Consider the following 18,350-nt stretch of genomic DNA (forward strand, 5'->3'; position numbering starts at 1 on the left):
CTGAATCAGTCCCTGATTGTGTACTACTTGCACCCAAGAAATGTCTCTGGAAAAGAGTTAATTTTTTCCTTGCGGTCTGGTAACAATCAGTCATAGATGTACCCTGAAACATTAACAAACCTCCTGTGCTCTCTTTGTGCCAGTTTAGCCTACTGTGTCAGAAATCCTGTTGATGACTAGCACTAGTTATGGTTATAATTGAAGATATGCATTAAGGTAATTTTAATCTACAGTCTAGAAATACTCTGCTTAGATATCTCTACAAACAAATTTAATACAGTCCTCTACTATTTTGGGTGCTGCAGAAATGAGACTGTCTCCCAGAACTTTATAAGGCCTCCTGGTTCAGGTACTTGACATACGGGTAGTTGTGAGGATTCATCCACAAATGTTACATGAGAAAGTAATTAATCACAGATTCCATTTAGATTGTATGTGAAAAGCCCCACCAGCTATTAGCTTCTCCGCCAGTTTAGTTTCCTGTATTACTGATGTAGTTGCCCAGTTGCTCTCTGGAGCACAGAATTAACATAGCCTAAGAAATACAGTGCCCCTTTGCGTCTAAGTTGGGTTCTGTGCCCTATTAAGGAAAGAAGAATGAGTGAACTTGAGAGTCCAGGGACATGTGGAGACTACGGATAGTAACATCAACTTGAAGATACTTATAAATTTGCATAGGTCAGAATCCCACTTCTTGCTGTCTCAGTGCATTTTTTTTTTTAATTTCCTCCCTCAGGGCTGGCTGCCATTACTGCTTAAATCAGTGGAGAGATTCCCACTGAATTTCAGGGGTAACTGGATTAGTTACTATGTCATCATACTGGAAAGGCATGCAATTAAAAAAGCCATGTTGTTCTCACTGAATTGGAGCTAAGGATGGCCAAGTGTGATTGCTCAAGTACAGCTGTGCAGCATAGCCCTCATCTGCCACTATGAAGGCGGTTGATTGCATTTTAGATGCCAGGGAAACCTGGCCTGGCCAGAAGCTGCAGTTTGGCAACTCAGACCCAGCGGGGCTCTGCTTGGGTCCAGGGAGCTGCAACAAGGAATATTTTTTTTAAGTCAGAGCTGTAGTTTCCAAATGGTAGGGTTTGATCTGCAAAAGTTGTCTCAGTATTACAACTTCACTGCAGCTGGTGAAAATTCTGGCAGGTGTGTGGTTTACCAGGAAGAATCTTCAGCTGGAAAATAATTCTCAGGTGCTTTGCACTGAATGAAAGTGTAGAAAAGGTGGCTTTATTAATGTTTTTTTGTATAGTGTTTATTTCCTTATTTGGATGCACCCTAACAATTTTAAAGTAGTTTTCTGAAGTAATTCCCTATTTCCCACAAATCCTACTGATATGAAGGGATGTCTCCACATTGTTTATCTGGCTCCAACTGTAAGTCTCAGCCTCCCAAACAGTAAGGTATGCACATGCCCTTACTCTTGTGAGTCTTCCCAGGAACTCCTGTGGAAATAGCTGCTTCCCTAATGCCATGCATATGTTTTGAGGGCTCAGGAAAGAGGGAAATTACAAACATGTGAGCTCAAAACTTTTGAGAAAATGAAGACTGCCAGTGTTTCCATAATTAAAGATATGCTATGTAAACTGACCCTGTCTCTCTTTTTCCCTTACCCAAGATGAATGATGTGAAACAGTGCATTAAGCCTGAGAAGTAAGTTAAGGTTATAAAAGTGATTGCGTTTGATGATGTCATGTCCTTTTTGATGACATGGATAAAATGTCCAAACCACTGCCTGGAAAGGGACAGGGGTTTTGGGGGGCACTGCCTGGGAGTGATGAATGGTGCAATAAGCAGAGCCACTCAATGCGGCAAAACCACGATCCCCTCCTCCGGCCTCCACAGCCCCTTACACCCGCCGAGGCCCCCAGGGGCCATGTGGGGCCGTGGCCGGCGGAAGGGAGGGCGGTAGAGGCCCCCGCGGCCCGGGTTATCTTCGCTTTACCACCGACCCTTCACTGCGTACCGCCCGGCCCCGAGCGCCATCGACGGGACGGGGCGGGCGGCGGGGCGTACCCCGCAGCGCCGCTTCCTCCGGGGGTGCGCGGCGCGGCCGGGAAACTTTCGGAGGGAGCCACTTCCTCGCCCGGCCCGGCGGGGAAGGGAGGGGAGGGGGGAGATGTCAGATGCCGGGAGGGAGGGGTGAAGGCGGGGAAGCGCCAGCCACAACCCCCCCCCGCCACCCGCTGCAAGACGGCCATTTAAGCCCTGGGCGAGGGGCTGGCGGGAGCGGCGGTGATGAGCCGCAGCGGAGAGAGGTGATCGGCCTGGCTGTCCTGCTCGCCCCCGCGCTCCGCCCCGCTTAGGGCTTCCCCCGCGGCGGCTCCAGCCACCCGCCTTTCCAGTCAGGGAGCGCTAGAGGGAGCGGCGGGAGGCTGAGGCGCCGCCGCTGCCGCCGCCTGTGAGGGCGGCGAAGGGGTGGGACGCCGGGCGGTGCGGGGCGCGCAGCCCGGCCATGTCTCCGGGGGAGGCGGCGTCGGGCTGAGCGGCCGTGCGCGCAGCGGGGAGCGCTCTCCGCCACCATGAGGCGGCTGCTGCTGCCCCTACCCCTGCCTTGCCTGCTGCTGCCGCTGCTGCTGTCGGCCAAGGTGAGACCGCGTCGCGGGGGACGGAGCCGGGCGCGGGAGGTGGGGGGTCCGCCGCGGCCGTCGGCCGCCGCACCTGCCCCCGCTGGGAGCTGCCCGGGTGGCGGTGGCCCCCTCCGCTCCCTGGGGAGGCGTGCGGCCGGCGGGGCAGGTGTGTGGCCGGCGCTCGGGCTTTGTCCCGCAGTGGCTCTGCCGGTGCCGCCCGCAGAGGGAAGGGGAGGCTGAGGGGGGCCGCGGCGTGGCCCGGCGGAGGCTGCGCTCACCTGGGACAGGATCGCCGCGGCCTCGGCCTCCCCGCGGCGCCCTCCGCCTGCCCTCCGGGGGTCTGAGCCCCGCCCGGCCGCAGCGTGGGGGGGCGACCGCTGGCCGGTACCGGCGGGGATGTGGTGGGGGTGCGAGCCGGTGGTACAGCCGCGTGGCTCCTTTCGGGGCATGAGGCTGCCCCGGTTGTTTACCTCGCTAAAAGCTGCCTTAGGTAGAGCAGGGACGGCTCCTGTCTCCCCACTGAGTATTGTAGCCTGCCCTCGTCGTGTCGCTGCTGGTTAATTAGTAATATGTTATTTGCACATCGCCCGTGCTGGTAGTGCGCTTCACCCACTGGGTCGCAGCCTTCAGGAGCGGTGTGGCGTTTTCATGGGAAAATCCTGCCGTGGTGCGGAGAGAGCAGACCTGGCAGTGTAGGGCTTTAGGTCAACGGGAGGCCTTTGCCAACATACTTGTGTTTCAAGCCTTCCTCTGTGCCCAAGTGTATTGCAGGATGTTCTTCCAAGAACACCTTTCAGTGATGTAAGTCAGAATCACTTGCCAGGTGACACACTCATCACATGCTGGCATAGACTTTCACCCCATGCTTCTCTCAGCTGGTAGCTTCCTGTTGCTCCCGTAGGAGAGCTTCATGACTGCTGTGAACTTTAGTGTTTTGGGGCTTGATGAACTTTTGCTTCCAAACGTACTTGCTTGGCCTCCCTGCCTCAATGGTTTCTGCTACAGAAGCATCAATGTGTGTTGGTATGGACCAAGGTGCTTAGTAATCTGTGGTGACAGTTCTCCCTGGCCTATGTTTCAGTCCCACCCTGAGGGCTGCAGATCAGAACTATACCATTGACTTAGAGTTTTAACTGTTGTTTCCTTATCTTACATTGGCACCAGCTTGTGATTACAGCTAATGGCTATTGTACACCTTTGCTCCTCTTCGTTTTGTTTCTCATTCAGTTTGGGGTAACTTGCAGTGTTTTGTCATTCCATCTCTGATGTTGTACCAAGCCTAGGTTTAAAAATCTCTTCTGAATAAGAGTTAAGACTGACTTGGGAATCAAAGTACTCCAGTGTTTTGGAAAGGCTCAGGGCAGACCTGGATTGTCCCTGGGTATAGCCTTGCAGGCTCACCCAGGCAACAGGACCCTTGTATGGGCATGTGGCTTGCATTGACTTTTCTTCCTTGAAGCAGAGGAGCCTTTGTGTGAGGATCTGCCAGCCATGACCTCTATTGTTTGTAGTTTTTCTTCTCAAGCAGGGTATGAAATATCGTGATGTAATGATCTCCTTGTCCTCTAAGCCTGGCTCTTAATTGATGTCTAGTATGATAAATAATAAAAAAAAAAAAGTGGACTCTCTCCTCAATTACATATACTTATGCATTCGTCATCTTGGGGCCCAGTTGCGTACCCCACTGACTCCCTCTGAGACCCTCAAGTAGGTCCTGTCATCCCCTGATAGTATCAGAGGTCCCATCAATGTGTTACAGGACACAGGTCAGATCTGCAGATTTTGGTCTGGCTCGTAATTTTAGGTGGGAACTCCCCAGGTCATAGTGTCACGGTCTGAAAATTCAGAAGACTACAGTTTTTGACAGTGTCAGTTGTGACTTTAGGTGTACCTGTGAATGTGAAAGCACCGATGTAAGGAAGTCTCTGTTCACCAGATCTTTTAACTGGCGCTGGTCAATACCTTGCGGAGTTTTGAACATATAGGAGCACTTGTCAGATCTACAGAGAGAGCTGGAGGGATAGGCCTCTTAGGAGCTTTTTCCTTAGAGGAGCAGGACGTAAACAAAGTCCTTGCTGATGGTGTGATTCTCCAAATTGTCCACTCATTTGAAATCACTAAATTTCAGTGTGGCCACTTATGGCAAGTAGGGAGGATAATGTTTATATACCCATTAATGCCAGCAATAAGGATGCAGAATAAAGCCTTGCGCAGAGGGAATGCTTGCTCTAAGCACAATAGTCTTGTTGCTTGTTCCAAGTAGTGTTCACATGATCTTGCCCTCTAAAAATCAGGATGGTCTCCGATAGGGAACAGTTTTGCTCTTTGTGGTGGGTTCTTTGCGCAGGTTAAGGCAGATGTCAGAGTTGGCCAGTGTTGTTTGTGGTATAGCATGTGTGCAGGTATGGGGACATGGCTTGGGACTACCTGGTAAGGTATTTGGCTGGTATAAGAAGATGACAGCAGCTGACAAGACTGTCAGGCATGTGGCATGAACCAGACTTTATGCATTGTAAGAGTTAAGGCTGCTTGTCCACAGTCTCCCTGCTGGCCCATGAGACGAAAGGCAGCAAGTTGGGTGGAAGTGGTTCTCGGTTGGATCTAGTCTCCTTCTTGCCTTTCAGATGGCTCTGAGGTCGGTAAGGGGACAGTGTTCCTAACACAGACAGCATTGTTGGCCCAAACACGTGCAAGGGCTGGGAAGCATCCCGAGCTGTGGAACGGCTGTGTCATAGCAGCTCCTGCGTGGTGTGACAGGCATATGATCTTTCCGTGGCATCTTTTACTCAAGGATAAGCATCTTCCTAATTTTTTTAATGAATTACAACCCAGAGGGCAAGGTTGGAGTTGTAAAAAAAAAAAACAAACCTTGCTCTGTGTTTTTTATGGGACCTAGTGACTTGAAAATGATCGTATTAGTGATATGACAACATAACAGCTACTGCTCAAGAGCAATGGACTTTTAAGCTCCAGTGTTTGTGTGCTGGTTTTGGTGCTTGGAGTTATAAATGCCCTTTTTGTGGACCTAATAGCTTGTTCTTATAGCTTGTTCCACGTACAGAATTCCTACTGAACCTGTGTGAGTCGATTATATAGGATTATGACTTAATTACTGATATGAATTTCCAACTGAGGAGTTTAAATGAAGCATCATCATATCTAAAATGTGGGCTTGTCATGCATGTATGTTGCATGTCAGTTAATTTCTGCTATATATTATTGGTCATTGTTAATCATCCTTGTTGATTCTCCTCTTGTATGGTATTCTGTATTTTAGTTTGCAGAATTATTCTGGGTAATCTTTAGCACGTGAAAGAAAAATAAAGTTAAAAATAAGTACCATTTAACAAAAATACTTCACAAACACTTTGTGACATAGGTCTACATGTAGTTCATTTAGCACTTTTAAAAAGAATAAAGCCTGAGAAATGTGAGGCTTCTGTAAATATGGTTCTGGAGTAAAACCTTTAATGAGCACCATTAGAAACACAGCTCTGGGCATCACTGATGTGGAGACCTGAGCAGGCCTGGACTTATGCAGCATAGACTAGAAAGGGAAGCTGTGGCTGTGGTTTGCTTGTGTCAGAGGGGCTTAGAAATATACTTCTCATCTGTCTGGACAAGTTATTTTTCTCTGGTGACTGAGAGTTGGTGCTGAAATGCAAAGGCTTTCATTTTTGTTTGAAACTGCAACACAGGTTAATTTCATGTGCTTCTTTATGTTCGTTACAAGAACACACAACATGAGCACCTTCTGCAGTACTCAATAGATGCTTTGTTTTCCATGTGGCATGGATGTGCGTGGCGCTTCCTTAGCTGCATAGGCTGACTGCACATTGCAGCACATTCAGATGGTTTCCAGTACTTTGATTTTAGTCTCCAGTCAGCAATGCACAACAAAATATCTTCTTCTGCACGTTCGAGATCAGAATTCAGGCCCACAGTGGAAATGTTGTCTGTGCAAACAGCCACGCTATTATTAGTACTTCCTCAATTATGTGAGCTACATGCAAGTCTTTGTTGAGGATTTTCATGGCATGTAAATTTTTTTGGTTGGAGTTTCTAAATATGAGAGAGAGAAATTGCTACTGTTTTAAAAATCTTTGGTAGGGCATAATCCAATCCTAATTGTGTAGGGCATAATCCATATAATTTTAATTTATGCATTTCCTTCTTCCTACTAGAATTACAGTGCATCACAGGACGAGCATTTCAGCAACGTTAGAGAGTGGGTGGGAACGGGGAATTTGATGTTTGTAGGTATGAAGCCTGTATCATGTTGTTTGTTTGGTTTTTTTTTTCTGCTTGCTTGCTTGAAAGAAGATTCCCGATATGAGTAAAGGAGAGAAAGGCTATTAAAATAGTCAGTGGCTGCACATCTGGTTGTTAGCCTGATGTGAATGCTTTTAGTTAGACTCCAAAATTTGAATGTAAATAGTACCTTGAACATCATAAAAGGTTGCTGGAATTGTAGGAGGAGTTAGGTGAATTTTCTCTAGCAGAGAGGGCCTGCTCCTATGTAGGAAGGGGAGAGTGAGAGAGAACCTTGCCTTAAATGGAGCCATTAGTAGGAAACTAATTTTCAGCAGGACATGACTGTGCAGGGGAGGACTTCTAATTGTGGGGAAAAAGACATCTAAGTGTAGGTGAGCATGTGCTAATATGAAACGTTAGAAAGCAGTGCGTGGGGGGAAAGAGTGATCAGGCATGTGCAGGAAGAGAAGAACAAAACAGATGCACTGCTCTGGAAGGCTGCACCAAGGGTTTTCTCTAAGTGCTTTCCAGCTGTTCCCAAATGTATCTGCACATTAACAGGCCTCCTGGGGCTATTAATCCAAAATTCCAGGAGAAAATCCAAGATTAAGTGGGAAAGGTATTTCTGTAATCCAGCAAAGAATGGACACATACATGTGGTCCAGCCAGAGCTGGATCGATAAACTTGTGGCCTTGTTTGATTATCTTCTATGCCATTCGTGGGCATTCTGTGGAAAAGGCAGGACAACACAGAGTAATGTCCTTATCTTTCTGTAAATGTTGCTGGTATGTGGGACATCACTGAATGTACTTAAGGTTATTTTCCTACCATCACCAGGAAATTAGAAGAATCCCTTGGTATTAGGAACCACACAGTCCAACTGTCACTCTTTTCCCTCTTGTGATTTATCTGAGACACCTAGGGCCACGTATTAAAGCCTCTTTCTCCACCTGTAGAAGTGTAATGGGAGAAAAGGAGACTGTGCTTTTAACTGCACAGATGTTTTTAACAGAATAGAGGAAACGCCACCTACACCTCTGTAAACAGAGGAAGGAAAGATGTTGGAGTCTGCTGTGGTACCAGACCTGTGCGGTCTGTAACTGATCTTGGCTCTGCATGGCGCTCCAAACTTAGTTGGTATGTGCAGGGAAGAGGGCAAAGGCCTGTGTTTGGCTCGAGTCCTACTTTAGGGAGGGAGAAGGGACCACTGGAGGGATTACCTTTAAGCTCTCCTAGCCAATGCCTAGAAATCCCTTTCTCTCCAGTGCTGCACATCTGCTTGTTTATGGTTTCCTCTTCCTATTCTTCTTGTACCTCCTGTTTGTTTGGTATGCTTCTGACTTTTCTCATTGTTTTGTACAGTTTTAACCAAACTAAACGATTAAAAGAAATAACTAGTATGTCATGGGCAAGTTCCTAATGCAAAGTTTTTGTTGAGTATTGCATCTGGGGTTCTAATTTAGGCTTTAGAATGTGGGGGGGGTTTAAATGTTGGGTTGGGTGTTTTCTTTGTTGGAAAGACTTGGTGGTTTTCTGGTTGATTGGTTTGGTTTTGTGGCGTACAGGAGAATGCCATCTACATACTGTAGTACAGTTTTCTTGTTTACTGAAACAAGATTCAAGGGCCAGGGATTGAGTATAAAGAATTTGTGTGAACTTCACCCATATTTCCCCCATTGAAGGTAAGAAATTTCTGCTTCTGAGACTACCAAATCATCAAGTAAAGACTGGAACGTTGGGTCCAGAGCTTTATTGTAAATTCCAGTCTCTCTGTTGCAGCCTGGTAAGCAGATGAAGTGTCTTAGCATATCCATCTTGGAGGCTGTGGGTGTTCTAAAAAAGGGTGAGGGTGACATCTGGTCCTGTCTCCTTCAGTGGGTCTCATCCCTGTCACAGCCCAGGTGAGAGGAGGGACTTAAGTGCCTGGGAGCTTTTCCTTGTTAGGATTTTATAGTTTGTATCTAAAACACAGCTAGCTCTGTGATTAGGTGTATTCTCAGATTAATTCCTTACTCCCTTTTGGCAATATTTTGGTAGGGTTTTTTGTCTGACAGTTTGGAAGGATTTGGGTTGAACCTAGCCTGAATAGGAGTGCTCCCTAAAGAGGGGTTATTTGTGCAAACCAGCTCAGCCTGTCCCTGGTCATTGGGGGATCAAAGTTTGACATGTTTTGACAGTTTTAAATGCCTATTTAAAAGTCTCTACTTTTACTATTTCAGTGGGATTTTTTCTTTTATAGGATGTATCGAGATGAATCATTCATGGTTTTAGGACATCTTGGTAGATGAGTGTTAAGATAGGGGACTCTGAAGACTCCTAGAAAAGGTTATGATGTTATGCATCTTACGGTGTTTGCTAAAGGTTTGTCTCTGCAGTGGGAGATGACTCTGGAGGCTGTTTTCTCAAAGGAATGCTGGTGACTTTTGTTTCATTCCCTATTGTGGTGGAGCTTAGACTGAGCTTCCACTATTTCCTCTTGTGCACTTGGTTTCTGTTAAGTCAGAGCATTTTTAATAAGCTTCCTTGTTTATTTTCATATACACACATGAACAGGTCACTGCTGGCAAGTCTGTTTCTACATATCTGCTTTTGAGTCCTCATTTGCAAATTACAATTTCTACCAACTCTGTCCCTGGAAATAAGGAGAGAGCCATGCAAAGGGCAGGTGGGTGCCCAACCGGAAGGTTGGCTTGGGAGCTCTGTGTTGCCTCACGAGACAGGAGGGTGCTGCAAAGGATGAGGCAGCAGGCCATGGTCAGAGAAGGGTGCAGCTTCGTTTTGGGGCAGGCCAGCCTACATAAGAAGCGAAGCATGGGACCATTTGTAATATGACACAGTGAAAGTGAAAGCTTCCTGCTGCCTCCCCCTAGTGCTTTTTGTTCTTGCAATGTCAATAGTCCTGCAGATAAATGGAGGTTGCTGCTTCTTGCTGCCTGACATGCCCAGGGTTTCCTCATGCCCAAAGTGGCTCAGCCAACTGATTCACAGGGTGTTTCCTTGAAACTTTGAACTTAATTTTGCCAAAGATGTCATGATACGGAGGGGCAAAGGGGAAAAATTATGAGAGTTCGTTTAGTTAGCTTCATCTGGCTGCAGCCTGTATCAGCTCCAGGATAGACAACTTGTTAGTTACTGTCTGAATTCATAGTAAGAGGGATCACACCTTTTGTCTTTATTTGTCTAAACTTGCTCTGCTACTTGTGCAAGGTGGCTGATGCGTTTTGAAGCGGAAAGGGCAGAGAGGATGCTAGAGTGGTAAATAGTGTCTAGCTGAAAATAGAAGGTGGTTCTGCCACCAGCAACATCTGAAATGGGAAGACTAGCCCTAATTGGAAATGGGACCAGTTTTCTGTGCTGGCAGGGATTTGGGGCAAATGACCTCTCTCTGAGATGAAGTTGTAGCTTTGGCTGAGAAAGAGAAGCACTTCTACCATTACTGTCTGGGATACAGGTGAAAGAAATGCATGTTAGTAGTTTCAGCATAGCAGAAACTAGCAGTGTGGAAACATCGAAAGAGATTGACTCAGCCTTGCCAGTGGTTTTATTACAATATTAGGCATGCCATGGTTTCAGTGTACTTCTTAAACATCAAAATGTGACTTGTTATGAACATCAGTGTGAAGGGAAAAAATGGGTGCCTGTGACTGGCATCAAATTTACATATGCAAAATTGTATTGTGTTAATAAGGGAGTTTAGGGGTTTCTTCCTTTTGTGATCATGCTCAGTTGCTTTCTCTGATTCTGCAGGAACTTCATATACTTATAAATGTCTCAAACCGAAGGTGAAATAAAATGAATGATGGTAAATCAGTAGAGTCCTTTTAAGTAATTAAATTTTGTTTCCTTTAATTATTTTTCCCCATTGAAAGCAGATATGGGAATTCTGATGTCTTCTTGAGGCTGCACATATTATAATGACCCATTTATAACTGAATTTGGATTTGAGGACTTGACAGCTCATAGCTTTCCTGCTACATGAATTGTGCTTTCTAAATTCTAGTATTCTTTCAGTCTCCTTTCAGGATCAGCCACTACTTCTGCTAATAATAGGCTGGAGTTCAATACCAATAAAAATGTACTTGTTCTGGTGTAATTCCGATGCAGTTTTTTTGCAAAGTAGGCTGTGCCTGGTTAACTGAGGTTTTTGATGGTTTCACTTTCTATGGATTCATACTTTTCTTTTTTTGTAAAGGAGAAATACAACAAAACTGGAAAAAAAAAAAGCTTTTTTTCTGGGGAAGTTCATTATCTCTGGTTCAGTTTGCGTAATTTTTTGAGGGGAATTTACCTCTAGGGTCTAGTTCCGTGCAGCTGGGCACGAGAGAGAAATAAGCAGCCCAGCTCTGAGGTCAGGATCTGGCCTTTTTAGCTGGCGTACTGTGGACAACACAGTCAGAGGCCTGGTACTTTAAACTTAGAGTTTCCAGTAGATGTTGTATCTGACAGCTGAAGAAAGGGGACTGACATACTCTCAAATGGGATAAATGGGCAGCATTACTATCTGCAGAATGAAAATATTCTCATTTTCTTTTTTGAGTATCTCTCTGCAATTCAAAATCCTATTTTTCTGGAAATATTTCTGAGATGGAGGGAAAAAAAAAGGGGACATTTTTGTGAAAGTTTGGTTTGCCTTTTTTTTAAGTGACTAATAGACTTAACAGTTACTCTTTCTAATGAACCTTGTACTAGTTTTAAGACTCTTCTTCCAACCAACTGAAGAAATGCACTTTATTGGTACTATTGAGTTGAATGTGTTCACCTGAATGATCAATGATAAATTAAATGTATTGCTGCATCCCTGTTAAAATAGTTGAAACTGTCTCTTAAGTACATGCAAAGCATTGGTAGATATTGGTATTGTGAATGTGTTAAGTGAAATCCCATTTTAAGACGTAATTATGGGAAAGGACAAGGCTGTAAGATCTGGAATTAGATCTGTTGGCCCTTTGTCCTTTAATCTCTGTAACAATGCAGGTAATTGTATGTATATAATAAATCTCAACAATACTCTCCTTTGTCCCTATTAAAGGAAACTTTCCTTTGTAACTTAGAAGGACTTGCATTTGGAGATGTTAAAATTTCTAGGAGATACTTAGAAATAAAAAAGCTAGCCAGCTAACAGAAGCAAATTTAAAAAAAAACCAAAACATTTCTTTTATATGTTTGGAAACAGACATCTTTTCCAGCTTAACAGTTACAGATGAAATATTGTTAAAAGTGTTTATCTGTTTCTTCATAAGATAAGACTTTAATGGCCAATGTCCTCCAGCACCATGTCAGTGTATTTTTATCTTCTTGTTGTCTCTTTCTCCAGCTGTAGTGATTTTTCATTATTGCTGAAAGGTAGTTGATCTAAAATATTAATCTCTCGACACAAGGTATTTTTTTATGTGGATTTGAGACTATGTAGTCAAAGTGAAATTTCTCCTGTGCTTTTATTGTGTGTGCGGAATTCCTCTGTGACATTGTAATTTCTGATCTCTGCTATACACTTGTAGTCAAAGATTCACTTTAAAGAAGCTGAAAATTAACTCTTTATATTCATGAAATTGAAAGCTTAAAGTGCTTGAAAAAAACAGCTATATCCTTAACTAACTTTATAATCATATAACCTGCTTTTAAAAAAAAAGATAAAAAAATCCCCCCCCAATCAGGCATTATATGCTTTTCATGATTAAAGCATGTAATTAGTTTATTGTACTCTGTATTGAGCAAACTTTTTCTTTTTCCTTCTTGACTGCAATATTTTGGAGAGTACTGACACTGCTAGTGAGAGTATACGTGTGGAGCTCTAGCCAGCAGCAAATATTTGCAGGTGGATGCAATATCTGGAACAGCCTTAAGCGGTACTCATTTCCCACTACTACAAGACAGACCTACGGTATGTGGTTTAACTGGTATTTAACCATTGTGTTCCGACTCAGTCTTCATACTTTTAAATGTATCTGTTCAACTATTTCCTGGTTCATTGTGATAAGCATAATGCTGCAGAAGTAATGAGCAGAAGGCCAGAGCTGCTATTTATTTACTTGCAGAGTGTACTTTTCCCTTTTTTCCACCCCAGCTATCTCCTGGTAATGGAGCCTAGTTCTCTTTATGGTGCAGTTGGTTAGGACTTCATTTAAGAGGTGTAAATAAAATAACAAAACAAAAAAAAAACCCACTTCTTTTCATTTACTTGCACTGTTTTGTGTTTTGACTTGCGGGAAGGGACTGCTGTTTCTCCAGCAGCAGTTCTGTGTGGTTCACAGAGCAGCTCCCCCTCCATCCTAGCACACACATTGGCTGCTTGCTGTGCTGTTACCAGACAGAAGGTCTTTTCTGACAACCTTCACTGTGCCCCATACGTTATGCTTATGTGCAACATTCTGTGCAGTGCATTTATGATTTGGTTTATAAGCAGTGTGTGCGGTGATTCTTCCTGTGCCTAAGTTTGAGGCTTTTCACGACAACTGACACAGTTGCTGCTACTTATTTATTTTCTTGCTCCTCTTCAAGGTAAGAAGAATAATAAGTTGCAATGCCCAACTCTGACAAATACCAGTTGCTACTGATGACAGAGGAGTCCCCTGCCCTCCTGTTGCTGCGAATTGGCTACCTTAGCTGCTTCTGCTCTCTTCTGAATGATTTCTTTTTTGGGGAAAAAAGGGGATATGAAAAAGAAAACGGATATCTCATGTGCAGATGTTTATTCAGAGTCATTGCTACATTGTCACAACAGTCTTCATATCGCATCAAAACTCATTCCAGCTATGTTAATCTGAGATTTGCACTGAAGACTGCAAATCAGCTGAACAGTTTGTCTCCTATAGAAATGTGTGGAAAAGATAGGATGTAAGATACTGCCAAACTTCAGTTTCCCTTTTGAGCAAAGGCCTCTTACTTTTTGCTGTCCTGAAGTCCAGTGTTTCCAGAGCTATTGTCCAGGGAGGCTGTAGGGCATCTGAAATCCTGCTGGAGTTTTGAACATTCAGTTAATGACTGAGAATTTTTAGGGCTTGCAGTAGGTCATACTGTCAAGACGTGTCTGAGAACACAGGAGCTGGTCACCTGCTGCCCCTCATATCTTTTCTTCCCATTCTCCTCCCCCCTATTGCACCAGTTGTGTTGTGTGACCTGGAGGTTGTAAACGCCATGGGACGTTTTGCATTTGTACGTGACTATTACTAAGGAATCTTGATGGGGTTAGGACCTCTGGCAATGACTTCATAAAAGAAATCTTTCTTAGTTGCCAGGTGCATGTAAGAAGTCAACATAGTGCCCCACCACATCTGTCTCCACCAGGATTCACTTCTACTCACAAACTGTGTCAAAAATGAGAGCTGGAGGGGGCAAAAAAAGCTTCTCTCACACAACTTCCTGTATTTTCTGAATACAGTATTCCTTTTTGGTCATGAATGGGTTACAAATCGGACAAAAGCTGGGTTGTGGGGTCTTGTCCCTTTCTTCTCTAAGTGAATAGGTTAATTCTTGGTGGGTCTGTAGATAGGAAAGGCATTCCTTACATCAGACACAGATGGGGAAGGGTTTCTTGTGCTGCAAGATAGGCATTCACCTCTAGACAGAGGGCAGCCTGTGGTAAACCACTCAAGTGCTCAGGCAAAGGGGGTAGGAGTGTGACTGAGGCAGTACAAAACCTTGGCAGGCATTTAGCAGGACAGTGAATTTCATCCTGGATGCTCGTTGTGTCATGGAGCAAGTCCAAGTTGTGAAATACCTACTCTGAGCAAGTGGGAGCAGCGAGAAGGATTGGGATGCTAGGGAGCAAACTGTACCTCCGACCCTGTGAAGGGATAGTACATGGTGTGCAGATCCTGTTGAGAAATCAGGGCTAAAGAGAACATCCCTTATATTGAAATGGTGCAAAAATCAGCATGCTAGTAAAATATCCACTTTGTAAATGGCTACCATCAGGCTGTTCAAGCTGCAAACTGTGTGTACTGTACATAACTGAAACAAACCTGGTTGTTGCCTTTGCACAGCCAATGCTGCCTTTTGCTGAGGAAGAAAACCCACAATTTGTTTCTGGATGTCCCATAGTGCAGTGACTGGTCTTGTGGGCAGTCTGTGGTTTCTATGTATTGGGTGGTGTTTGGAAGACTCTAATTTGAGATGTTCCTATCCCTTCTTTAATGCAATGAAGGGAGCTAAACGAGAACCGTGTGTGGGTACAGCTGAGGAGGATATGGAAAAGCAAGCGTATGAGAGGTCAATTGAGTCTGGAGCATAAGCACTCTTTCGTCATGTCCATCTTTATGAAACCCAAAGGAAAGACAAGTTTCTAAAGAAAAGGAAGTAGGTTGCTGGGGGAGGATGATGAGTAAACACAGAATGTACATGAGGAAAAAGACTGCTACAGCCTACGTAAGTTAACAGCGCATATCAGCTGTTGAAGCAGTGCCCAAGTATGTGCTGTTTCATTACATAGAGCTGAACCATATTCATCTCTGAAATAAAACTGACCAGTCTGCCGTCTCCTTTTTAATTAGATCCTGTTGGGATGAGACATCCCTTCCTGAAATGAGAGAAAGGTAAAATTCCCCCCCTCACCCACAGACCTTTGCACACTTGACAGCTGTGATAATATGACACTATCCCCTGTAATTTGGATACTGCTTAAAAGTGACAGAAGGCATTTCTAGACAGCTAGTGTTGAACTTGCAGGCTCTTGCTACATGAGGTTACCAGCTGTATGCTGCTTACAATGAGGTGATGATAATTGGTGTCTGCTGATGGTCAAACCCATGATCATCTGAGAGCTTAAGGAGGAGCGAGCCTGTCTGAATCATCTACTGCACTACACAGTAGCAAAGCCTCCAGTCTCTACAGTTACTGCTACTGAGGGGAGGATGTCATAGGTATTACTGTTTGCTTATAAATATACTTCAGGGTATTACTCAAAGCTCCCTAGCCAAGAGTGGGGTTACCTTGCTGGTTGTGAAAATGCATAGGAAGGCAGTCTCTATTCTGAAATGCTTGAATGGGTGTTATTGTAAGCATGCACATGTGCAAACATGCAATTTGTATTTAGGGAACACTTTTACAGCTGCAAAATCCATCTCTGAAAAGCTAGGAGGTGTTGGAATTAAAGCTGTCCGTTTGACTTTAATCTGCCCCTTTTTGAAGGATGGAGGTAGGGCCCAGAGCACCCACCCTTTTCCCCCCCTCACCATGTTTAGCTGCCTTTGCTTAGTGCCAGCCCCCTTATTGGAGGGAGCTGTTGGAGAAGCTTCAACTCGTCCAGATGTGTTTTGTGATTAAGGTGGAGGATGTCTCTGCAGCTCCCCCTGTACAGCCTTGCCAAGAAGTGTGTTGCCCTGCTTTGATTTTGGAGTGGCTTTCAAGCTGAGGTGAGAGCCTGTACAGCTGGGTTGTGGGAGCATTGCAGCTGAGCGGGTGCCTGGTAAGGTGACCCACTGCATGCCGTGCTAATCTGTATCCTGTCCCTTAGGATCAGCTTCCTGGCTTGACCTTGCATCTACCTCATGAACACGACAAACATGGCTGGTGATCTTAACCGTAGGCTGAGCCTGGGTACCATCCATTGCAGGGCCTGCTGTACTCGGGTACCATGGCAATGCACACCTGCCTGGTAGAGCCTCCAGCTCTTCCTGTGCTATCCTGCTTAGCTCCCTGCTCCCCTTTCCCTGCCTTCTTTACATGTGTCTTCTAGTTATTTCACCTAATTTCCCCTCATCCTTTTTTTTTCCCCCAGTTTTCCTCTCCTTCCATGTGTAGGATGGTTAGGGTTGCTTACAGAGCATCTGTCAGTGCTTGATGTAGTTTAGTTGTTCTCTAAGTAGCTTTATGCCGCGTTTATTCCCCTCTGCTTCATTTCTGCAAAGGCTCCAGTAGGCCATTAGGACTTTTTATTTTGGTATCCCAAGTGTTTCTAATGTAAGTTTTTCACACCGATAGCAAAGGACTACCTTAGTGAGGGGAGGACTGAAGAGGTTAGGGGAAGTCCATTTCTTGCCAGAGCATAAGAAGGAAAAAAGGTCACTGGGGTGTTTAGTAATAGTACAGTGATGTGCTTTCCCTTGTTCTCATTTTCTCAGTGTTTTGAAGCATTTTGGCTGCAACATTTCACAACTTTGTAAATATATTTAGCCAGATGCTAGCACGTAGTCTTAAAAACTTCCCTCCAAATTGAAGCACTTGGGGTAAGTTATGAGCAAATGAAAAGGGGTCTTCTGTTAGGAAATCCCGGCCAGTGTTACATAACAACCTGTACTATTACTGTTCAGACTTCACATTTAACTAGTTGGCCTTGATTTTCAGAGCACTGGTGCCATCCTTTCATACAAAACCACTCTTCCTACTTCTCTCTCTTGTCTTGCTGCAGACGTTCATCCCCAGCCGAGCTCTGTGGTTTTGGATGCACAGTGTGCGTGGGCATCCTCAGTTATAGCAGTCACTGTGGCGATGCTTTGGTGAAATATCCAAGTGCACCTGAGAGGGGCTGCCCCGGCAGAGCTGTGCCACAGCCCTGTGTCACAACCTTTCCTCCCTAAATTCTCCCTTCTCTGGGCCAAATAATCCTGTTATAACTTACAGTATGTGAAAGCTCCACCCATTCTGTAAAATCTTTGAGCTTTATCACTGCAAGTGTGGACAGGCTTTCTCATAGCAATCTACCAGTTTCTAAATCAAATGCATCCAGTTTTCTTAAGTCATCTCTGTATCTTCGTAATTGCAATTTGTCAGTCATTTTGATTATAAATCCTTCCCTAATGGCCCCGTCTTTTACGCTGTTCCCTGTTATATATTATTTTAGAAAAATGGCTGTTTTCATATTTTAGCATTTTTACCAATATGAAACTTCAGAGTATGATTTCTCGTTTAAAAAGTCTATTTCTAAAATTCAGTCCTGTTCTTTACAACTTTCTCCCCCTTTCCTTTTCTGCCCACACCTCAAGTCAAATTTTAGGTATGTGGGTGGAATGGGTTTTAGTAATGTGAGAGAAATGGATAGTTACATGCAGTGATGATAGGGAGGAATAAATGCTTGTGTAGTATAGTGACGAAATACTGTTTGTTGCAGAACTTGGATTGTAATTGCACATGGTATACAGTGCAGCTTCCACCCAAATTTTCTGTCATGCTTGTCTTCATTTTTGCATATACATGTCACAGAATAATTTATTTTAATTTGTATTTATTTAGTTTGTCTAGGAGGAGTAGGGTGTTTTAATTGAAAGCAAAAATTCCTGTGAACCATATGCCATACTCTTCAGTCAGCTCTAATTAAATTTCATTTCCTCCCTGATTTCCAGTTGTTGCCCCTTTGTGTGTGTAAGTGAGAATTTATGCAGGAGATCCCCATCGTTGTTGTCATGTCATGGTCCTGTTTTATGATCTCAAAGTTCCCTCTGTGTTGATCAAACATGTTACCAAAGATTGTTATTACAAACACATTCTTTATATGGAAGGAGATTATGGTAGGTTAAATATTACTTCTGTAAGTCCTTTGGTCAGTATTTCAGAGTGATAATGAAGATCAATGTATTGAGCCCCCT

At 44.3% G+C, this 18,350-nt stretch overlaps 1 protein-coding gene across 1 annotated transcript in view; it reads left to right on the forward strand.

Moving 5' to 3' along the window:
* The first annotated feature begins 2,207 nt into the window (after window positions 1-2,207).
* PTPRJ (protein tyrosine phosphatase receptor type J) overlaps window positions 2,208-18,350 on the forward strand; it is a 76,568-nt gene continuing 60,425 nt past the window's right edge. The window contains exon 1 of the mRNA XM_063332455.1: window positions 2,208-2,594. Within this exon, the coding sequence (XP_063188525.1) occupies window positions 2,529-2,594 (66 nt within the window). The 5' untranslated portion in view covers window positions 2,208-2,528. The remainder of the gene's footprint in view (window positions 2,595-18,350) is intronic.

Source organism: Chroicocephalus ridibundus, chromosome 4, assembly GCF_963924245.1.
Source record: "Chroicocephalus ridibundus chromosome 4, bChrRid1.1, whole genome shotgun sequence".
NCBI classification, from domain to species: domain Eukaryota; kingdom Metazoa; phylum Chordata; class Aves; order Charadriiformes; family Laridae; genus Chroicocephalus; species Chroicocephalus ridibundus.